The sequence below is a fragment of the Ambystoma mexicanum genome, chromosome 10 (genome assembly GCF_040938575.1).
Source record: "Ambystoma mexicanum isolate Mex_15411 chromosome 10, UKY_AmexF1_1, whole genome shotgun sequence".
Taxonomy (NCBI): domain Eukaryota; kingdom Metazoa; phylum Chordata; class Amphibia; order Caudata; family Ambystomatidae; genus Ambystoma; species Ambystoma mexicanum.
This window is the reverse complement of record NC_090932.1, coordinates 1,553,184,886-1,553,209,586: the sequence shown is the minus strand read 5'-3', so window position 1 is coordinate 1,553,209,586 and position 24,701 is coordinate 1,553,184,886. Positions and strand designations below refer to the sequence as shown.

The 24,701-nt window shown below is 49.3% G+C and overlaps 1 protein-coding gene across 1 annotated transcript in view; it reads right to left on the bottom strand.

Moving 5' to 3' along the window:
- Positions 1–328: 328 nt before the first annotated feature.
- The window catches only part of SFI1 (SFI1 centrin binding protein), a 1,072,759-nt gene continuing 1,048,386 nt past the window's right edge, over positions 329–24,701 (bottom strand). Inside the window, exon 31 of the mRNA XM_069619815.1 lies at positions 329–2,113. Within this exon, the coding sequence (XP_069475916.1) occupies positions 2,006–2,113 (108 nt within the window). The 3' untranslated portion in view covers positions 329–2,005. The remainder of the gene's footprint in view (positions 2,114–24,701) is intronic.

Sequence of the window (24,701 nt, the reverse complement as noted above, 5' to 3'; positions counted from 1 at the left end):
GAACAAAGACGTGCTACACTTGCCAGGGTTCAGAGCTCCAACTCTGCTAAGGTGAGAAGAGTGACCCAGATGCAGAGCATTCTAAGCACCCTAAGAAGCAGTAGCCTAAAAACAAAGGCATTGGGAGGACCCTTTTTCCCTCTGAGGACTCAAATGTATTTTCTCTACCTTTTTCTTTGGAGTTGGTCAATGAAAAAAAGAAAATTATTTAAAGTTGTTCCAAAATCCACAGGAAAGGGTAATTATTCTAAAACCTATGAATTAGGGGAAGAGGCTTTTCCCCACATTCAAGCTTTTGGTCTCGTGCCCCTCCTCTTTGCAACAAAGGTACAGCACCTTCAACTTTGCTTTATTTTACTTTACTTTATTACATTTATATAGCGCACAATGGACCCGGAGGCATGATGGCGCATACAATAAAAAATATATAAAACATAAAAGGAAATCCGAGTACAAAATATGAGGAGCAGCACAATCGCCTGGAAAAAACAAACAAATCATAAGTAGCACAAGTCAGTTCAGAATGATATTTAGGTTAAACTTTGGTAACAGGTGCTTCAGATTGGTAATTCTGTTCAGGAACAAGGGTAAGCTACTAGATCCACATCCAACCACAATACAGTTGGTGTTATTGGAGCTGCACCAGTTGTCAACCTGGATTCTGCGAAGGACCTTCAGGTCCCGAGTTGTGACGCAGTTGGGCCCCACTTTCGAGTTGAGCTAACATGTTGCTCACTGCCACAGCTCATCTCACCTTGACGATGGATCATGGTTAATGACGTGTGGTTGATATGCACACAGCGAGCTTTAGTTCCACCTAGAGGTTGCTCTTTCAGGTGCTGCTGTAGGTAGCAAGCTTCCGTTCTCATTTAAGCCCTGCAGCTAGGTTTCTGGAGATAGAACAACAAAAGGGGATGGAAAACAAACAATTATCAGATGCAACTCATCCATCAGTATTTCTGTATCAGACCAGGAAGCATACCAGCAGTGTCCGCATTTATCTTCAATAGATAAAGCAAAAAGGAGGATGGATCTGCATTAAAAAGTGACAGATGTGACAGAATGGTTACTCGGGATGAGATTAATGTAATCTGAACCTCGCATTTGTTATTGTGGTTTGGTTTCCCCAATCAGGTTAAAGTGCTATGTACAAAAACACATTATTACAACAACCAGGGTCCGGCAACCAATGTAGTGCTAATAGGCTCAAAATGCAGGAGCACAGCACTACTTCTTACAATAAATATATCTCATTGAAATGACCTCTGTTCCTCAGTGTCAATGTCAATATTGAGGTAACCATCACACATGCTAAATCACAAGTCTCAGTAGTACCATGCTTAGCCGCAGACAGGTGCACACCTGGCTTTTTTTTTATCATGCTGAGGAAAATCCAAGGGAACCGGTACAACAGTTAATTGAAAAGGCTACAAATGAGCAGGAATAAGGCGATCGTGGATGTAACCTTTGGAGATGATCCAAAACTTTCCAGCTGGAGGGCCTGCTTCCGCCTGATATGTGATATGATCCAAAACGTTCTAGCTGGAGGGCCTGCTTCCGCCTGACATGTGATATGATCCAAAATGTTCTAGCTGGAGGGTCTGCTTCTTCTTGACATGTGGTAAACAAGAGCGTGCTGAAGTTGATGCAATGATTTTGATGGAAAACACTAAAGGTTCCAAATCCTGCCTGAAAAATAAAGGAAGGTTCTACTGCTATCCGGCGAATTTTCTCGAAAGCCATAGGAGGTGGCACAACAAGGCACTTTGTACAATAGAACACTGTATGGCACTTTTCCTTACAATAGGTTTTAGCGCACACCTACGAAGCAAGTTAGGCATTGTGCAGATTTCAAGTAAGACCAAGTGCGTAAAGTTTCTTCGGTCCTCTCCCACTTCAGATCTGAGGCATAGCTAAAGGGAGACAACTTGAATGGGCCAAGTTCTGAGAAGATCACCGGGGGAAACGACCACAAGCCGAAATTCACTGTGTTGAGCTGCGGGGCTCACAAGTCCAGAGCAGCGCGAATATCCTGCAAACGAGCCATGAACCGCTGCACCTCAAGCCTTCCTTCCGTCAGCACATGCGTCAGATGATGAATCCGAAAATCCAACTGTCAAAAAGAAATGTTAAGCATTAGCAGCATGAAAAAACTGATATCAAGGGAAAAGAAGTGCCAACATATGCCAGCGAAGCAACGAACATCGAATCAAGCCAAGTCATAAACTTCCGAAAGAAACCTTCTTAGGGAAAATTTGCTTTACAAAAGAACTGCATTGTTTTCGAAAAAGCTTTGCACCATAAAACAGTGGGCACCATTTAAAATCTAGAAATTGCATATTTGTGGAGACATCAGCCCACTTTGTTGCAGTGTTGCACTACTCTGCCTGTTCTCTTCTGCCAATCAGCCCAATATCCCAACATCACAGGATGGCACCCCGACTACAGTGACTAAAAACGTAGACTTTTTAGGAATGCAGTGGGGATGGGATTGTGAGCAGAGCCCAGTAGCCTTCGTTCCGCCATCACTAAAGCATGTCATCCCCCCCCTTTTCTCTCCCTTGAATCCAGCCATCCAACCTGTTTAGTTTTGGCTAAGCACTACTTCGGCAAATGCTAATATTAATGGGGGCTGCATCCCTCACTGGCCGGGTAACCCCTGAAGTGGGTCTTGCCACGGCAAAAAAGTGCAGTGCTGCAGTCTTCAGTTGTGGCTAAAATGAGTCAAGCCTGCTTACATGTGGTCCCTGTTTTCTGGCCTACTCACCCCCACCCCAGTATTCATTGTTCAGTTTGACTTGCAGGGCACTTGTTTTGGAAAGAACAACCCACCAGTCCCCTGACAGAGCTGTGTTTTGATTACAATATTGAAACAGCAAGAGGTGATATAGGTGGGGAATAGGAGCATTGACACAGATGTGTGGAGGTGCAAGCATGATAATATTAGGGAGTGCTGCAGGTCAGTATTGAGGTTCATTGGCAGAGCTGTGTGCGGATCTCAGTACTGGAAAGTGGAGGGCTACCAGTTTTCAGAGTTCAGAAATGAGCTGCACTGCACAGCTTATTGTGGTGCGGTCTTCTACAATGGCATGATTCCTCAGACCTGTACTGGGGTGCATCAGTCAGCTATGGGTATAAGCAGTACTGGAACAGCAAGAAGTTCTGAGGGAGAAGATAAAAGGCAGGGCTGTGCCTGGCTCTCCATAAAGGAATAGAAGGAAGTACTACAGGTCAGACCTGAGGTGCACTGGCAGAGCTATTTGTTTCTTACGTCAAGAATGTAATATCCTGCGCTAATCAGTGTTAGACTAGCAGTGCCGCTACAGCACAGGATGATACGCATCTGCATATATTTTGGGAGTCACAATGCCGGTATAGCCGTAGGTTCTAGGTGCATCTGCCACCCTGCCCATTTGTGTGAACACAGAAAAGCGAGGGAGGGTGATGAGGAATCTGTGAGAAGACCTTCCATTAGAAAGAACATTATTGAAGGGGAGTAATTTGTTCTTCTAATGGATAGTGTTTTTCCACAGGTTTGTCACCTTAGAGTCTCAGAGCAGTACCATTATTTTCAGAAGTGAGGAGACCGAAACCAGAGAAAGACATCAACTCAAGAAATGATGGAGGACTGTCCTGCCGAAACGTCTGCCCTGGCCAGACAGAGTACCTAGGCAATAGTGTGTGGAAAGGGTATGCAACAATGATCAGGTTGCAGCCTGATAAATATCCAGCAGCTGTACCCCTCACTGAAGAGCAGACCATTCCCCTGATCTATTGTACTCTGAGGCACTTCTTTCCTTGCTATGGAATAGCATTTCCGAGATGCAAAGGACAAATACAAACTTAGATCTCTTGTGGGGTCCAAACAGTGGAACCTCCCCTCCTTAGATGGATGAGGGAGGAGCATGGAACACCACAAACTCGATCTTCGAAGATGCATACAATTCCGAAACTGCTTTGGGCAAGATGGTGCCCTCCCTCTGAGGTTAATGTTATCTTTTGAAAAGTGTATGCAGGCTTGCAGGACATGGCTTGTATCTCACTCAACCTCCTTGCTGATCTTACCACTACGAAAAGCATGGGTCTTCCATCTAAGCGGAAATATGAAGGCCAGGCAGGCACAATGAATTGTACTGGAATGAACAAGTTTGTAGGTCCGCTAGGGAATTGCATTATTTTAGGTATTGAAAAATACAAACCAAGTTCCTGCGTGTGCTTGAAAACAGATGGAGCAGAAAGGCAACCCTTAGCTGTCAACACCTGAAGGCCCTGCCAGGCAAGTTATAGCTAGAAAGATTAAACAGGTGCTATGGTGCACGAATAGGGATCTATCCGTTTTACCCTGCACCAGCTGCGGAACTTGTTCCAATGACATCTGTACAATGCTTTTGTTGCTGGTCTTCTTGCAGACATCGAAAACTCCATGACGTCCTCCAGAAGGTCCCAATCCCTGTACCTCAGCCCTTCAAAAGTCATGCATGCAGGTCTACTTGTGAGGTTCAAGGGAAAGCCAGGTCTGTGACCTGGGAGAACAAGTCTGCTCTCCCTGGAAGATGATCGGGAGGACAGAAGGCCATGTCAATATTGGCTGGGAAGTTGGTCCTCCTGGCAAAATCGGGACCAATTTGAATCATGATGGACTCAAACCTCCAGAAAATGTGAAGGATGACGGGAACCAGTAAGAATGCGTATAAAAGTGGAACATTCCAGTACACCACAAACTCAGCCCCCAGTGCCCCTTCATGAGGTAAATTCCATGGAGCAGAACAGTTTGCACTTTCTGTTGGAACTAGAGGAAAACAGATCCCATCAAGGCCTTCCCCAAAGGTTGAAGATCTCCACAAGAACCTCCAGACGCAACTCCCATTTGTGGGAGATCAAGCCCTGCCTGCTAACTGTATCCGTTATCGTGTTCTCCACCCCGGCTAGATGGGCTGCGAGAGGAAAGGAGAAATAACTTACTGGTAATGTTCTTTCTATGGATTCTTCTACCGTAGATTCCTCATCAGATAGATATCCCTTCCAGCATCAGCTGCTCAGAAACATTTCGACAGGGGGCATATAGTAGACTCGACAGAGTCCCCTTCACTCCACTGTGCCACTCCTCGACTCTGGACGTGCGTAGGCTATATTTATGTTTCATCACTCCGCCCCCTCACCTCAGGTTCTTTTTTCCACATGCTCAGCATGCTGCTTTCCAGAACGTTACCGTGAGAGAAATGTTAAATTCTATGTTTAGCGATATGTAAGACTCTAAGGCATCTGAATTCAAATGTTGCTAGGAATGCAACTCAAAAATGTCAATCACCGACCTGCATGGCATTTGCATGTGCTGTCTGTGGAAAGACCACAAAACCGAGGAATGTGGTTCATGCCAACAAATGAACCCGAAATCCCTTAGGGAGCGATTGCTGAAATTGGAGCACTGGCGGCCTCCATCGAATTCCTGGGTCCCTGCGATCGTCGCAGGGCCGACACAGAAGGCCCCCTGACCGAAAAAGAGGACAGGTGCCACAAGAAGGCAAAGAAAAATGTGCACTCTCAGAGCCATTTGTCCTAATCATCCCACAAGAAAAAGATGCCAATAACGCGGACACAACTCCAATTAAGAGGAATGCAGTAAGATCTGCCCGGACCCAAGCACATCGAGGGAAGATTGGGAGGCGTTCAAGGAGCAAATGCTCTAGCTTTTCCAGAAAGTCGCGGTCGGTACGATTCCGCTCTTGACGCTGCAGCTGAATATGGCACCAGTCGTGCCTGGAGGTTCCGGTGCCAAAGTGGCCATGTCTGGTCCTATGCCCTTGGGCTCGACCACGATGAGTGGGAAACCGGCTCTAACGCAGAGGGGCCTGAGGCACTGATAGGCCTGGTAACAACGACTCCATCGATGTTTGCGCCAACAGTGGAAGGTTCCGTTCTCCCTGAATCTTGATCAGCGTTTTTTGATCCTATGAAGTTGATTTACGAGGAGGAAGGGTACCAAGTACCTTTTTGCTTGGAGCATACGGGCAGGGTGGCTGTATGAAACTTTCTTCTCTGACCAAGCAGAATTGCCTGCTCTGGCCGAAGGATTGCATGATGCAGACGGGTTAGACATGTCTCTCGACTTGGATATGCAACAGGCCACTCCTTGTGGTCACCCTAATGCACAGTACAGAAGGACTGTCGAAAGGGTAGTCAAGGCCTTGGGTCTAGGCACACTGGACCACCAGCCTGTGAACCTATGCATCCTAAGTAACGCACAACCATTCTTCAAAGTGTTAGGCTATTTTTCGGTTTTGCTGTATATGGGGCTTTAGAGGGGGCAGTAGCCGTTGCTATCTGTGCTCAATTGCCACCCTCCCTCTACTTGGTAGTGGCAGACCGACCCCAGTCCCTTTGGCTAAATGAAATGAAGTAGCAAAAGGGCTGACCTCTCCAGGCTGCCACCATTGTCTGAGTGGGCTGTGTCCTCACTGCTGCTCCTATGGACTTAGCCCCTTTTGAGGCCTGAAATTTTGCTAGGCTATCATCTGCCATTGGGCCAAGTAAGTGTTCCCTCTCAAAGAGCATGTTGAAAGGTTTTGCTTGGTAATCAGACGCAAACCCTGATGTCCTAAGCCAAGTTAACCTCCTGGCTACCGAGCTGGTGTCCATAGAATGGGCCCCAAAATCTGCAGCGTCGAGTTCCGCTTGGATACTTTGGCATGCCGACTCCTTCCTGTCGACGATCAAATCATTGAATCCATCTCTGATTTCTCCTTCAGGGTGATGGGCTGCAACCTCGGCAACCACAAAATATGGAAATATTTCTCAAGGGCACAGGATAATTGATTGCTTAGAGGGCCATGCTCCCCGAGCCAACACCTTTTTCACCATGGTGTTGACATTTTTTCAGTCTCTGTCTGGGGAAAGGTTCAGAAAAACAGCCAATTTTGCTCTGTTCGGGGCCGCATGAACAACTAGGCTCTCAGAGTTCAATGCTTGCCAAGAAATGCTGGGTCTGTCGGTACTGGCCTATATATTTTTACGTGCTCCATGTTGACCACAGGCGTCAAGCATGGCCTTTGGCAGAGTTTCAGTATAGGGTCCTTTAGGGCTGCATGCAAGGAAAGTACTGGCTCTTTTGGATGCCCTTCGTCAAGGATATCCATTGTGTGGTATTTGTTAATGGGTTTTGTGGGTTTTGTCGGTGAACCCCAACACAGGGAATCGGAGACCTCCTCCATCATTTGTATTCCGCATTTGGATGGGCATATAAACTTTCCTGCATTAAGTCGAGTTAAGGGGAAGTGCCCAGATTGTTGACATTTCTCAAGTCCCTGGCTAAATATGCCAACCGGTTGACCACCATGGAAGGGATCAGACCACCTTCATCATCGAAAATGGAGTGGAATGATTTGAAAAAGTCAGTCCTCAACTTGAATATTTATGTCAACACGGACCTCCAGGGCATCATCGACCTTGAGGGCTCCTTCAATCAGGATCCTCTGTTGTGCCGAGCGTCAAGGAAGAGTTGACCGCAACAAGCAGAGATATTGGGCATGTAGGAGAAAGTTTGAGGACTTCCTCCCTGCCTTTGAGGCATAGTTGTGTTTCCGTATGTTTCCACAGTGCAGTTGCCAAAGCCGCTTCGGAGCATATCTCCAAGATTTGGAGTCTGAATTGTTCCAATTTTTCAGCCGGAGCAGATTTGGAGGGCAAATGTGCCTTGTCTCAGTTTGTTTAGTACTCAGACTATGAGTCCCTGTAGCGTCTTTTCCTCTTTTTGGAGGAAGGTGATGGCTTGACTCGCTTCTAGAATAGGAGTGTTTTTTTCGATCTTTCTTGAACATGTTTTTTGGCCTTGCTGGGGACTTCTTTTTCTCGGCGGACTCTGAGCTCTTGCCCTCTGAAGGTTTGCACTTTGAGCGAGTGGGGCTTGAGGAATTGAAGTTGAGCGCCCCAGCGCTAATTTGGATCCATCTTTGAAAGTCTTCGGGGTTGTGGGGAAAAGTTTGGAATTGAAAATGTTATGTACTCCCTTTGCACATGACTGCATTATAACATTAAAGAGATACTGCAAACTGCCATGTTTAAACAACTGATTCTTGCTCGTGTGAGTTGAGGCTTTAGACTTTATTGCACAAGTCTTTGCGATGGAGGCTCTTTGCCTATAGTATAGCAATGCTCGCCTTGAAACGCCTTTTGCTGTATACGCGCCTTACAAATATCCAATAAAATAGATCTCTCACTTCTGATGCGTTTCCATTTTGGCATATGTAAGCATGTTTTAGGCTCCTGCTTTTTTAGCAAAAAAGCGTCAACATACTGTAAGCAAAAGCTTGCATAGTGGGGCTTTGCTCCCTGTGACCAACATTGTTTCAGTACAAATCCTTGCCTTGTCTGCACCTCCATTTCCATTGAAATGAATGTTTTCCTTTGGTTATAAGAAAATGGTGCATGCAGGGATGGGGGGTCCTCACTTGCGATGAAGTCTCCAACTGTCCTTGGTTTGCTTTTTATCAATGTTTTGCTTTTTCTAGTACATTGTTCACCAATCCACCGGAATAGTCCGTTATTACTTTTCCACAACAGGGTCATCGACTGGCACAAGTCGCATTCTGAGAATTTGTCTTCAACACCTAAACACCACAAACACGTAGTGCAAGTCGGTTAACAACATTTTCACATCACAGTAGGCATTTCACTTAATTCCTTAGTCCTGGGGAGTGGACATTTAAAAAAAAGAATTTCGAAGCATTTTCTTTTAGAAAATGAGGTGATGTTCTGTGAACCATGCTGAGCACTCACAGAAAAGGAACTGAGGTCATCGGGCAGGGTGCGAGCTATATATGGACTTTGAGGTCAAGGAGTGGCCGTGTCAAGCGCCTGATGCTGAAAGCGCACAGGTTCCCCTGCTGGGGAAAGGTTTCCTGTGATCCAGTTGAAGCTGCTAGAATGTATCTAAGATGAGGAATCTCTGGGAGGTCACTATTCATTGGAACAAAGCATTTTGGTAACTGGGCATACTAGACCTGGATTGAATAAGCCGAGCAAGCTCCTGGGTGTCTTAAACATCCACTATCATTGAGGGCAAGACCACCATATCACTCACTGGCTCGTAAATTCACCACTCGTGGATCCTAAAGACCAGACAGAAAGGGACAATCCAAATTCTTTAAGCAAGAACACAGTCAAATAAAGAACAATCTACAGGCATGGCATTTGATGCAGGGGCACTGTGCCATTTTTCAGTACCTTTCCCACGAGGAATGAGGAAAAATATGCAAAATGTTAAGGCAAAGAACAAGTTACTCTCTTACCTGGTAGCGTTCTTTCGATGGGATGGTCCGACGACTTATTCCATATCTATGACAGTAATCACCACAGCTGTGCTGCTTCGGAAAAGTTTCGGCGTCTGCGTCCTGCGTCAATGAGCCGTCCTCGAGGACCTCCTCCGACGGCCGACGTCACCCGATGTGATAGGTAGGACGCACGATGCCCGTAGCCTCAGTTGTAGTTTTTTCCCCAGAACGTGTGCCCCCAGAATTCTGCCAGTCTGACACACAAAGCCTTGCAGAAACGTAAGCGGGGAAGGTAGGGAGGGAACGATATGGAATACGTCGTCGGACCATCCCATCGAAAGAACGTAACCAGGTAAGAGAGTAACTTGTTCTTCGAGGGGATTGGGTGCTCTGACGTATTCCATATCTATGACAAACTCCCAAATCAGTACCAATGCAAGGAGGTGGGTAAAGAATTTAGAAAACAGAAATTTAGCATGCCCAATCAAATTGCGGAGTAAAGGACCGCCTTGCCAAAGGCCAGATCCTGCCCCCGGATGGAATTGAGGGAATAGTGACGTACAAAAGTATGAACCGAAGCCCATGTGGCTGTATGACAGATGTTACGAATAGGAACACACCTCTGCAGGGCAGTAGAGGCAGCCATACCCCTGTTAGAATGGGCCGGCAAGCCGACCGGGGGGTCCTTACCCGCCAAGCGGTAACACTCAGAGATAGCCAAAATAATCCAGCGAGACAGTCTGTTTCGTCACAGCCTGTCCCAAACGCTTAACCATAAGAGCTGATCGTCCACTCTGACCCGGGACATGCGTGAAATATAAAAGCTTAATGCTCTCCTAGGATCAAGCCTATGGAGCCTCTCCTCTTCCTTACCAGGATGTGGAGGAGGATAAAATGAAGGAAAAACAACCTTCTGGCCTAAATGAAATGAGCCTTTGCATTCATGCCCTTCGGAAGAAAAGAAGGATGAACTCTAAGGACAACTTATGAAACACAGTGAAAGGTGGTTTAACTGAAAGTGCCTGTAACTCACTCACTCTGCGAGCGGAAGTGACCGCAACTAAAAATACAGTTTTCAGAGTTAACAGTCTCAAAGGGCATGAATGCAAAGGCTCAAACGGAGCACCCATCAGAAACTTGAGAACAAGGTTCAAATCCCAACCGGGCACCTGGAAAGGTGACGGAGGGAACACATTAGTGAGCCCTTTCAGAAACTGAGAAATTAAAGGAATTTTAAAATGGGAACACTCTTCAGACGAGCGCTTAAATATGGACAGCGCCACCAAGAAACCTTTAATGGTACCCACTTGAAGGCCCCTGTGGGCCAAAGAAAGCAAAAAAGATAGAACCATGGGAATTTCATATGCAAAAGGATCCACATTCTTAACCCTGCACCAGTCGCAGAACTTACTCCAACGGCACATGGACTTTGTTGCGGGCCTTCTGGCCGAAAGCAGCACCTCCATCACGTCTTCAGGGAGGTCCCAATCCTTATACCTCAACCTTTCAGAAACCAAGCGTGAAGGTTGAGGGACCTGACCTCTGGATGGAGGTCCTGACCCCCCCCTCCCGTGAAAGCAGATCGTCTCAGTAGGGAAGACGACGTGGAGGACAGATGGACAAGTCGAGAAGGTCCGGGTACCACGTCCTCCGTGCCCACGCCGGAGCAATGAGGATCATCTGGGAACCGAACCTCCGTAACCTCCGCAGTACTTGCGGGATGACGGGGACTGGAGGAAATGCATATAGCAGTGGGAATGACCACTCCACCATGAACGCGTCTCCTAAGGCTCTGTTTGGAGGAAATTCCCGTGAGCAGAACCTCTCGCACTTCCGGTTGACACTGGAGGCGAAGAGATCCACTTAAGGGGTCCCCCAAAGGCCGAAGATCTCCAGGAGAATCTCCTGAGCCAACTCCCACTCGTGAGAGATCGCGCTCTGCCTGCTCAGAGCGTCCGCCGTCTCGTTTGTCTCCTGCCAGATGAACTGCCGAGATCGAAACTTCCTGCTGGATTGCCCAGAACCAGAGCTGCATCGCCTCCCTGCACAGAGGAAGTGACCCTGCCCCCCTTTGTTGAGGTAGTGCATGGCCACCGTGTTGTCCGTCAGGATCAGGACATTCTTTCCTCACACAGTCGGCAGAAAAGCCTTCAGGGCCAGCCTGACGGCCCTCAGCTCCAACAGATTGATATGGAGTCTGGACTCCGACGGAGACCAACGACCGCTGACTGTCAACTCGTTGGCATGAGCTCCCCATCCCGTGAGGGATGCGTCCATCACGATCGCCACCTCCGGCCAGGGCAGCCAAAATGGAGCCCCCCTCATCAGATTGCCTTCGTCGGCCCACCACAGAAGGTCCTGGGCGACCGAAGACGGCACCTGAACAGAGTCCGACATCATGCCGGAGGACTGAGACCACTGGAGCTTGAGTGCCCATTGCAAAGATCTCATCCGCAACCTGGCCTCTGGCACCAGAAGAATGAAGGATGCCGAGCAGTCTCAAGAACTCGAACGCTGGGAGAGTCTGGGCAAGTTGAAACTTGTGCACCATCTGCTGAATGTAATGAGCCCTCACCTGGGGAGGAAACACTGCCCCAGGGACGTGTCGAGCACTGCTCTGATGTACTGGAGCCTCTGAGTTGGTGTCAAATGGGACGACTTTATGTTGAGGGAGAAGCTCAGCTTGTGGAGGGAGTGGCAGGTGACTGACAGATGATCCAGGACTTGCTCCGGAGAGCGCGCCTTGATCAACCAATCGTCCAGGTAGGGGTAGATGTGAATCCCCCCTTTACTGAGGTGCGCTGCCACCACTACCATGAGCTTGGTGAAGACCCTCAGGGCGGAGGTCAAGCCGAACGGCAGGACCCGAAACTGAAAGTGCGAGTCGCCAACCGCAAACCTCAGGTACTTCCTTGTGCTTTGGATGGATAGGCACATGAAAATAAGCGTCTTTGAGGTCGAGAGACACCAACCAGTCCTGAAGTTGAAGGGCCTGGAGGACTTGAGAAAGAGTAACCATCTTGAACTTGTCCTTCCTGAGGAGTTTGTTCAAACCGTGCAAGTCCATGATGGGTGTCAATCCCCCGTCTTTCTTGGAAATCAAAAAATAAGGGAAATACCATCCCTTGTTCCTCTCCGCTACAGGCACCAGTTCTATGGCGCCTTTCTCCAGCAGGGATTGAATTTCCTGTGCAAGGAGCGTATCCGGACTCTTCAAAGAGAGATTCCCCGGTGGATTGTCTTGAGGCCTCTGCCGGAAAGGAAGACAGGAGCCGTGGGTTATGATCTCCAAAACCCACACATCTGAAGTAATGGTGCGCCACTCTGCAAGATGCTGTGCCAGCCTTCCCCGAACCATGGGACATGGCCTCATGACTGAGCTGAAGCGGCTGCGGCGGTGCCTGAGGGCAAAGAGGCAACAGCCCGAGCGGCCTTGGCACCTCGAGTACCTTGTTTTCCACCTCTGGCACTCCTACGGTGGCCCCTTTGACTGGCAGCTCCTCTCGCTTTACCAAAGGAGGAGTAATAACGAAAGGAACCTCCCCTCCATTGCTGTCCCCTAGGACGAAAAGGCGGAGGTTGTTGAACTGCAGCGCCCAACGACTTCGCTGCAGCTTTGGAGGTCTGCAACCTCTCAAGGCTCTCGTCAGCCTTGCTGCAAAAAAGATGTTCCCCGTCAAAGGGCATGTTGAGGAGCCGGGCCTGCACATTAGGAGCAAACCCCGACTTCCGCAACCATGCAAACCTGCGTATCACGGTGCTCGCCGCCATGGACCGGCTGATGCAATCTGCCATGTCCAAACCCGACTGAACGGCCTCACACATAGCACCCTTGCCATCCTGAACCATGGCAAGGAAACCATCCCGTTCATCCCCTTCGGGGAATATGTTCAGCCGCCAAGGAAACACAGTTCCACAGAGTGTGCGTGGAACGAGACAAGGCACAAATGGAGTTGGCGCCTGAAGCGCCATACCCCCTGCAGAAAACACTTTCTTCGCCCAGCCGTCAAAACGCTTGTCGTCCCTATCAGGAGGGATGGTAGGGTACAACGCCTGCTTTGCTGGGGCCGTAGCCGCCTGCACCACCAAACTCTCCGGAGTAGGGTGCTTGGACAAGTAGCATGGGTCACTACTGGCTGGGCGGTATTTTCGCGGCAAAGACTTGCTCACTGCCGGGAGACTCTCCGGAGCAGTCCAAGCCACTGCCACCCTTCTTTGCAGAGCCATATGGAATGGCAGTACCGGGTCAGTTGGTGGACCAATGTCGAGGATATCTGTAAGGTCACCCTGAACAAACTCCCCTGGGGGAGCAGACCATCCTAAGTACTCGGAGACCCGTGACATAAGTCGCCGGTACGAAGAATCGGCATGAGTGCCAGGCTCAGGCCTACAAAAAACTCCACCTCCGGAGAGGTGTCCAGCCTACTAGCATCATGTAGGGACTGCCTCAGGTCCTCAAACTGGCTGTGGCCGAGAGAATCTCGTCAGGCACCGTGTCAGGCACCATGCCATCATCAGAGCCCTCATCTACCTCTGAAATGAATTCCAGATGGCGGTAAGAAGGCACAGAACTGGAACCAAAGCCATGCTTGACCTTGGCCAGAGCCTTCCTAGGTGGTTCCCCTGAGCCACGGGGTACCCCCGTCGATACAGCCCCGAAAGGCGTCGAGTGAATCGGCGGCGACGTCGAGAGAATCAGCGTCGACGACAGACTACTTCTTCGGAGGCGGAACCTCGAGAGAGTCCGTCGACGACCTCGGCGCCACAGGCGTCGGCGTCTTCCTCAAAGACTTCACAGGTTCACGCGGTCTCGAGCGCGTCGAGGATGGGACCTGGACCGGGCATGCTGAGAACGATTCCCCTTGTCCGAGCGGGACCTTTTCCGCGAATCGCGACGACCACCTGAGCCCGAAGGCGTGCAAGCGGCTTCTCTCGGATGATTACGACCAACCCCACTCAGAGGCGCTGACGGACCAGTGCCCTGCAATTCGAGAATCGCCAACATTTTATTCCCGAAGGAAGCCCATTCCTCCGGCGTCGCATGCTTGGTGGGGTGAGCGACCCGCCAACGGGCGGAGTCCTCGGATGTGGACGGGGAAGGCGACCGATGACGGCGCTTCCGGGAGTGCCTCGAAGAGGCAGAGGAGTGGCGGGGCCGAGACCCACTGTACTTCCGACGACGAGGAGAGTCGCCCCTCGAGTCGTCCGTCGAAAGCCCCGCAGACCTCGACTTCCGGGGCTTGGACACCTTACCTACCGACAACTTCTTCTTGCGCCCCCGCAAGGCTTTTCACGTAAGCGACTGGCAGTCAACACAGTCATCCGTGTCATGGGCCTCCCCGAGGCACCAGAGGCAGGCGTTGTGCGAGTCTGTGACCGACATCTTGGACCCACAGTCCCTGCACTTCTTAAAGCCTGGACGCGGTGTAGAAGACGAGGTAGACATCTTCATGAAGAAATCGTACACAAACCAGTTCGAAGAACCGAGATGTACAACAGAAACTCCAAATAGTCGAGGTGTACCGAGATTCACGAAGCAAACACGTTCGCGGAAAAAACGGAACTGAGGCTACGGTTGTCGTGCATCCGACTTATCACATCGGGTGACGTTGGCCGCCGGAGGAGGTCCTCAAGGATGGCGCATCGATGTCATTGACGCAGGACGCAGAAAATTTTCCGAAGCAGCACAGCTGTGGTGATTACTGTCAGATATGGAATACGTCGGAGGACCCAATCCCCTCCAAAATACCTTATTAACCTTTTCAGTGGAATACAGTGGCTTGCTACTGGCCCCAGAACATCGGTCCTAATCAGGTGCTGCAGCGCTGAAAGGCGTTAAAAGTTCTGCCCTCTCACAAACTCTCAAACAAACAGTAAAAATACAGGACTTGGGTCTCTCTGGATCACAGCAGTCAACAGTTTCAAGAAAAGGCAAGGTTTTCTTTCTTCAGGTGTGTACTTACTATCATTCTATTAGGACCGTAACAAGAAATGGGAACAAAGTGGTATTACAGTCTATGACTATAAAACAAAGAAGAATTTAAATCAGACATACTACCCGCAGTTCATGTGGGTGTAATATTTTCAGATGTTCTAGAACTATTAAAGGACTATGGGGAGAGTGAAAAGCCTGAAGCATACTGGAGATCACTGTAGTACCACGGTGGAGAAGAAAGACCAAGAAAACTCAAGTTAGATGGAAAGAGAAGATAAAGGGTGTGGCGAGAGCGATTCCTTAATAAAGGCAGCAGTATGAGAAAACCATAGACAGATGCATGAGAATTGAGACCCAAAAGGAACAACTCAGGTGACCATTAGTAACACTAAATAAAAAAGGACTGGTCCATAATTATATGGCAGACTAAGTAAAACAACCTTTCATATCAGAGGAAGGTGATGGAGACCGAGATAATCCACAGAGTGGAACTGGATTAGACAAACAAACAAGAAAACCCACCAACTCCATTATCAATTTGCTGGGAAGAGGAAGAAAACAAATCTACGAAATTAAAGAATCTGTAGAAGAACAAATGGCAACTCTGTTATGTTCTTTCTGATGGATGTCCCTCCCACTGATGATTCTTCTATGATAGCCCAACACAGCTGTTCTCTGCAAACATTTCCGCTGACAGAGGGTGCAGCGCAGCTTCATATCGGCTCCGTCAGACGCCTCTACATGCCACGCACCAGCTATGATGTCGGGGCCAGTATATATAGCACTGCGACCCGTGACCTCCGTTACACTCTTTTCCCTAGCACTCTGAAGTAGAGGGACCTTAGAGCAAATGGTGCACTAGCTACGAGGGGCAGGTAGGGAGCATGATGAGGAATCCGTGCGAGGAACCACCATCATAAATACAAGGCAAGTAATTTTTTCATCTATGGATTCTTCCCTCCCACAGATTCCCCATCTAAAATAGACTAACAAAGCAGTACACACACCTGGAGGAGGGAGGAAGAAAGGACATCACCTCAAACCAGAAAACTCTGGAGGACCGCCCTAACTAAACGGCATCCTGGCTCACATGAGAATCCAAGCAGCAATGCTTTGCAAACATGTGCAAAGATACCCACGTTGCAGCCTGGCAGATGTCCAGTAGAGGGACACTCCTCGGTAGAGCAGAGGTGTTAGCCACCCCTCCAATAGAATGAGCTCTGAGACCCTCAGGCTCATCCTTTCAAGCCAGATCATAGTATTCTGAGATGCAGAGAATAATCCACTTTGACAGGTTCTGCTAAGTGAGCGCCCTGCCAGCTTAAACCCCAGCCCCAACACACAAAAAGCTGGTCTTCTTTCCTAGCGTCTCTCGTTCGAGAGATGTAGAACTTAAGGGCCTGCACTGGGTCCAGCTGATCAAATTATTCCTCTGTCTTGGTAGGGTGAGGCGGAAGATAAAACACAGGAAGATGGATCTTCTGAGCAAGATGGAAATCTGAGACCACGTTCGGCAGAAAAAAGGCTCTCACTCTCAAAGTCACCACCTCTTTGGGAGGTAAAACAGACAACGCCTGGAGCTCATTCACCCATCTCAGGAAAGTGAGGGCAACCAGGAAAATCACCTGAAGGGTGAGCAATATAACAGAACAGGAATTAAGGCGCTCAAACGGAGCGCCCATGAGAAACATTAAAACAAAATTAAAATCTGAAAAACGAGCCCTGTTCCAGGCACCCCTTACCAAAATAGCAGCTAGGTAACCCCTTACAGTGCCAATCTGCAGGCCTGCCTGGGCCAAGGATAGCAGAACATCTAACACAGGTGATAGCGGACATGATACAAGGTCCAGATCCCTGTCACAGCACCAAATCGAAAATCTACACCATCTGAAGGCATTCATGGATTTGGTAGCGGGTCTCCTAGCTGAAAGGAGCACATCGTCCGACAAGTCCCACTCCTTGTACTTCAACCAAGCATGAAGGTTCAGGCTGCTGAGGTTCAGATGGAGGACCGCCCCTCCATTTGGTAAAGCAAGTTGACTCTACTTAGGAGGTGCCAGGGAGAGTAGATGGACATGTCCAGCAACTCCGGATACCACGTTCTCAGGGTCCAGTGCGGAGCGATCAAGATCATCAAGGTTCGAACAGGCGCTGTCTCTTGAGAACCAGCGAAATGACAGGGATCGGTGGGAACTCATAAAGAAGGTCTAAAGTCTACTCAACCATCATTGCTTTCCCCCAGAGCTCCCTGATGAGGAAATTCCCTGGAGCATAACAACTTGCACTTCCTGTCGACACTGGAAGTGAAGAGGTCCACTTGCATAGTCTCCAAAATGAGAAGATATCCACCAGAACTTCCTGGCAGAGCTCATACTCGTGGGAGGCCGAAGTCTGTCTGCTCAAGGCATCCGCTGCGACATTCTCTATGCCGGCCAGATGAGCCAATGTTGCCCAGAGCCCAGAAGCCCAGTCACATTGCTTCTCTGCACAGAGGCAAGGACCTCACACCATCTCGTTTGTTGAGGTAGTGCGTGGCCATTTTGTTATCCGTCAGGATCAGAACAGTCTTGCGTTTGACAGAGGGGAAGAAAGCGACCAGGGCAAGCCTGATCACCCTCAGTTCCAGCAAGTTGATGTGTTCCCGAGACTCTGTGGGAGACTACAGTCCGCTCACTGTTGTGTGCGCCCCAACCAGTCAGTCAGACATGTGTCCGTGACCAATTACAACTGCGGCCAAAGTTGGTCAAAACAATGTTTCTTTCTTCAAGATGCCTTGCACAGCCCACCATGCAAGATCCTGAGCCACCTGGTCTGAGACCTGTAAAAGGTCTGACATGTGGCCCTGAAACTGCGATCATTGGCAACGGAAAAGCCACCAAAGATTTCTCATGGGCAGCCTTGCTTCCGACACCACTAGGATGCAGGAGTACATGAGGCCCAGGAAAGCGGAGGCTAGGGGTTGTTCCTGGGATTAAAAGACATTGACCATCCAAAAGATGTTTGCCATTTGATCCTCAGGAGAGAAAGACGTGCCCAGGAGAGTGTCCAAGACTGCTCCGATAAATCAGAGGGACTGGGAAGGCGAAACCTGCGACTTTTTGAAGTTCAGGGAAAACACCAGGCTGTTTAATAGCGTTCAGCGTGCATGTACGGAATAGATGCTTCGACACTAGAACTGGGCAGTGAACTTAGATGAGCCAGTCGTACATGTAGGGAAAGACATGAATGCCCTCCCTCCTGAGGCGAGCCGCTACTACCACTAGCAGCTTGGTGCAAACCCTGGGCGCTGAAGAAAGACCGAACAGCAGGACCTTGAACTGGTAGTGATATTGGCCTGCCATTAACCTCTAGCACTTCCTGGGTTTCCGATGAATCAGTACGTGGAAGTAGGCATCCTGAAGGTCCAGTGATACCAACCAGTCCTGCAGATCGAGGGCTTGCAAGATGTGAGCGAGTGTAACCATCTTGAACTTGTCTTTGTGCAGTAAGAAGTTCAGCAGTCACAGAATGGGACGCAAGCCCCCGTCCTCCTTCAGCACCAGAAAATAGGTGGAGTACCACCCCTTTCATCTTTCTGGGGGTGGCCTGAGGCCTATGGTCCAGAGGGCACTGGAGGAATGGGAAGCAATAACCCTGTTCGATGACCTCCATGGTGGAAGTGGTCCCTGACCACTCCTGGCTGAACAGGGAAAGCCTCTCACCCCCACAGGGGTTGAGTGGCATAGCCTGTCACTTATGTTTTGTGCCCTGGGGCGTGACAGGACGGTGGCTGAGGCTGCACCACCTTGGTGGGCTTCTCTACTTTGACCTCTTGGAAAGCATCTGCCCTGCATTTTACCTGGGGCAGACTGACCACAGCCCCTCTGGGCATAGGTGGCCGAACAAAAACCTCTGCATCGTGAAACCGGCAGTGTGGAGTGCTGTTGCACGGCAAGCCCCAAAGACGTAGCAGTTGTCTTTTATGACTGAACCTTCTGAAGGGTGTCAGCCTTAGTTACAAGCTCCAAAGAGGCTTTGGCTCTCGAAAGGCATGTCCAACAGCTTGGCTGAACATCGGCCACAAAACCTGATGTCCTCTCAGCCAAGAGTGGTGCCTGACCACAGTGCTTGTGGCCAAGGACCTGCCCACACAGTCCGCAGCATCTAGTATTGATTGCAATATCTGGCATGACGCCTCCTTACCATCAGTGACTACAGCTGCCCAAAGCTGAAAGAGAATTTGGCCATGGCGCAAAAGGGATTCATGGCACACAATGCACGACAGCCCGACAAAAACATTTTTGACCCATACTTCAAACCTCTTACTTTCCCTTTCCGGAGATAGGAATGAGAAGGTAGAAATCTTCAGACTCGCTGTCGCAACCTGAACTACCAAACTCTCTGGTGAAGCATAGGAGGAGAGAAAAGCTGGGTCAGACGGGGCAGGCAGTGTTTCTTCGCCAGTTCTAGTTCCACTACCAGAACCAGGGAAGGCTTCTCCCACACCTCCAGTACGGAGGGTAGGAGTCTCTCCTTCTTGGGAGCATCCTCCAAAAGGTTGCATACCTCATCCTGAACTTTTGATCTGGACGGGGATGACAGCCCTAGAGTACTGGCCACTGTGATGAATCGTAGGTATTCGTCCCTTCTCCCAAAAGAGCTGCCCCCCGCCCCACTTTGAGGCTAAGGAGGTGAACCCCCTCTGCAAAACCCTCTCTAGGGGATGAGGAAAGCGGGTCCTCACCGCAAGAAACTCCTCCTTTGGGGTCAAGGACTCCCATTCCTGTGAGGAACTCCCAACACCAACTAATGTGAATGCAAATATGGGACTATCTGATAAGCCTCAGGATGTGGCATCATTATCTTTAGCTGAAGATAATGCAAGACAAAACCTAATAGCACCAGAAAGGTAAGATATAGCTTTAATGTGAGACACATGCAACTGTGCCGAGGAGGAAGAGGGGGGACGAGAAGCCTGATGCACAGGGGAAGCCCTCTGACATCATTACTCTGGTTGGAGGTAGAGCAGAAGTTAGTCGCGGAGCCTGCGACTTCTGGAGAGAGAACGTGAGGGCAACACACCGGGGAACCAGTGCAGGCAGAAATGAAAACAGTCTTGCATCTACCGAGAGACGAGCAAGCAACCCAATGGTGGTATGACACACAAGCCAGACGTGGTGGGCAGGACACCCCAGGAACAATGCAGATACCGCCCGTACAGAAAGCAGAGGCTCGCTTCACACCAGCAGCGATAGTACGAAGCAGGAGTAGGACGCGGACCCGAGACGCTGAGCAGCAGAGGGAGAGCAGTCCCGAGCAAGAGCTGAGCCCAACCACCGGCCCTGACCAAGTAACAGGTACCTTGGAGATCGGAAGAACTGGGAGGCCCGCAGGATATCATTTACTATGACAAGAAACTCTTCCCATTATTCAACATGAGTTATCAAATACAGAACATTCAACAATCTCATTTAACAAACGAAAAGCCTAGAAGAGAGGGGCTGAGTACAGACAGTTGTATGAGCAATAACTGGAGAGATACCGCAGGCCAAGGGCGCTGTGTTGTGCGCCACAGGTCCGCAGAGCCCGCTGCTCGATCTATGCTCTACGTTCTATGCTACGTTTGACGCTCGTTTCCGCTACGACATGACCCAAGCACCTGACCCTCTGCAGCAAAGCCTGCGCAGGCCAAGGGCGCAGTGTTATGCGCCGCAGTTATTAGATGCCGCAGATCTTGCTCCTCACTCCGGCAGCATGGCAGCTGGAGCCTTCAAAGCAATCCCCCACAACTGCACAATGCTCTCCCACCTTTATCGCAATGAAGGTAAGCTGAGGCACCAGAGCCTCCTTGGCATCTCAAGACTGCCCCCTCCACCCCAGCATTATCACGCTCTCCTGTGCGCTGGTCATACCAGTCCCTGTACCATTTCATTTCCTCCCACCAGCACTGCTCCCACCCATCTCTACCAGTAATGAATCCAACACTCAAGCGATTACCCCAACCCCTGCCAGACATCCCAGAACTGGATACGTTGAATACCAGCAAGAAAGTGACGCAACCCTACTCTGCAATCAAAGACAGACATGCCCAGACCAAAGACCCACAGGAACCCAAAGCACGGAAAATCCAACCTTCACAACCACAGAACGTCCAAACTTCATCCAGCTATGGACTTCGCCTGGCCCACTCACAGCAATCTCTAACCGCCCACAACGCATCACTGCAGCATCAAGCACGGCTGCCGCTCTGCCAGCCCACAGACCTACCAAAAAAGAAACCACTGGCTCAGTCTGCGCACCTGGCCTCTACCCCCAACGAGCAGTTTTCCCATCAGCGCAAGCCTGTAAACAACATGCCACATTTGGGAGAAACATGCCCAGGGCGCTATGTTAAATGTTGATATTCCTGCTATGCCAAATGCTGCAATTCCTACCGACAATGTGCATATGCCAAATGCTGCTACTCCCATAACCCAGTGCGCTATGCCAAATGCTGCTACTCCTATAGCCCTACATAATTTGCCAAATGCTGTTATCAATACAGACCAGTGTGCTATGCCACATGTTGCTACTTCTATAACCCAGTGTGTTATACCAAATGCTGTTATTCCTACCACCGATTCTGCTATGCCAAATGTTGTTACTCCTACAGCCCAGTGTCAAAATGTTGCTGCTCTTAAAGCCCAGAGGCCAATTGCCTCTCCCTTACCTACATCCACAGCTGAAGTCTTTGTAAACTCCATCACACCCAAACACATGTATCAGAATCCTGCCACACTGCCGCTTAATTATGCCCTCATCAATTCCTGCTTGTTCCCAGCCCATGTCCTGGACATCAATGACCTGCTCACCTCCCACAACCTGGATGCCCTCGCTATTTCCGAAACTTGGCTCCAGGAGGACTCTGGCCCTGCACTATCACTAGCCCTCCCCATTGGCTACACTATCTATTGACAGGACCACCCCAAAGCCAGAGGTGGAGGGATAGCTCTCATAGCCAAGGAGACCCTTTCTTTCTGCAAAATCAACTCTGCCCTAGAAGGTAATGAGGCAATTTTATCCCTCAAGCTAGCCATATCTCCCACCTGCACCATCACTCACATCATCTACCCCCCTCAAAGCCCCTGCCTCGTATCCAGCTTCCAGGAAAACCTCCTCCATCTCCTCAATGACAATCTTAATAACTCCTCCAAAATCATCCTATTAGGTGACCAGAACCTAGGCCTCAATGACCCTGAAGATTCACAAGGCAAAACACTTGCCGAAGCTCTAGACACACTAGGATTCACACATCGCATCACCAGCCCCACACATAACAAAGGCCGCAATCTGGACTGGATAGCGGACCTCAACTGTCAGTCATCCATGACATCCAACTCCCCATGCCCATGGAAAGACCACCAAACCATCCACTTCTCCACCCCCCCCCCCATCCCAAGAAACACAACCCTGCCCCTTCCTCACATCCAACAGCATGCAGTTCAAGGAAGTTGACAAAGGACAACCTCATCCCTCATCCCCTTCCCAGACACTCCAGAATTCAAACCGCCATTCTCCAAGGATCCTAACAAACACACAGTCCTTTACAACACCATGCTGTATCAGGCTGTCAACACCATTGCCCCCCTCATAGCAAAGAAAGCAAAACCCATCAGGCATGCTAATCCCTGGTACACGCCTGAGCAACAAAACAAAAAGCGGACAGTCTAGTCAGCTTGGATAAAAAAAAGAAAAACACTGACCCCGCTAAATAGGAATTCGCCAAAGCATCCAGAATCTACAAACAGGCAATCATGTCAGCCAAATCCTCTTACTAGGATCACAAATGTCAAATCAGACGTCAGGGAAATTTTCTCTATATTCAGGAAGCTTGAGACCCCATCTAAACATGGTGCACCAACATTCAAACCGCCATGATGAGCAAAATAGACTTGCCTGGGTTCACCCTACTTCACAAAAGCAGCCCCTGCCTCCAGCGCATCCTCCTCAAAAATACCCCCTTTCTCCTTCAAAGACATTTCAGAATTAGAAGTGCACTCCATTCTAAAAAATCTCAACCCCTCGAAATGCAAAGGCGATGTATGCCCTACCACAATCATGAAGGAATGTACTGACATCCTAGCCCCCTTCCTCACAGCCTTCATCAACGCCTCCTTCGCCTCAGGACTGGTCCCGTCATGTCTCAAATAAGCCTAGGTACTCCCACTCGTAAAGAAAGCCTCTCTAGACCCCTCAGCTCCCAACAACTACAGGCCCATCACAACAGTTCATTTTCTCCTAAAAATCCTGGACAGAGCAGCCTACCTTCAAATCCAACACTTTCTAGAAGAAAACCACATACTAGGCCTACACTGATCAGGATTCTGACCTGGCCATGGCACATAATCAGCACTACTAGATCTGAAAAAAATCAGATGGATGAAATTCGGGACAATGGCAAACCTGCCCTGCTCCGCCTTCTCGACTTATCTGCCGCCTTCGACCTAGTGGACCATAACATACTCCACCACCTTACCACATCGGCCCACTTCTCACACGAGGCACCAACCTGGATATCCTAATTTCTAGAGGATAGAAACAAATCCCCCCTCCCCCTAACAGGTATTTACAAAGAAGACGCCAAGGCACTCAACACAGCCTACTCCATCATCCAGACCTGGATGGCGACAAATAGGCTCTGCTTCAATGGGGAGAAGACCAAAATCCTGATAATAGGGCATCCGGCCACACAAAAAAAACCTCACCAACCAATACTCCACATTCCTGAAAGAGAACATACAAATCCCGGTCTCTCCCGCTGTCAACACTTTATCTAGATGCCACCCTCTCTATGTCCCAACAAGTCAGTGGCATCGCCTCATTTGCAGCCTACTCCATCAAACTACTAAATGCAGTAAAACCGTTCCTCTCCACAGAAAGTTGCCTCACCATAGCCAGAGGCGTCATAGGCTCTAGGCTAGATTACTGCAATGCCCCATTCGCTGGCACCTTCTCTAAAAACCTTTAAAAACTCCAAGTCATCCAAAATAAGACACTTCATCCAGCTCTCAGTATCCCCAAAAGGGAACACATCACAACAGCAAGAAGAGAAGTCCACTGGCTACCCATCAGTGAAAGAGTCCTGTTCAAAACACTAGCCATTACTCACAAGTGCCTTGCTAACTCAGCCCGCCTTATCTCTCAGAGAAAGTAAATAGAGCCCACTCCTCCAGGCCCACCAGAACACCATATACCGACAGATTACTACCGAAAGTCAAACACACCAATGCAGGTGTGGGGGCTAGCTTCCCCTTTATAGTGGCCAAATATTGGAACTCTCTGCCCCCATCGCTCAGAGCTGAACCCTCTCATGGAGCCTTCTGCAAAACACTGCTTTTCAAATAAGACCTATATGTATTGTGTACTATAACATACCAACGATAACTGTGTGTCTATACCTTGTATCATATGCCTACATTCCTGTATTTGCCATGTATCACATGCCTAAGGTTCCTGTAACAGCGCCACGATGCCCCAGGGCT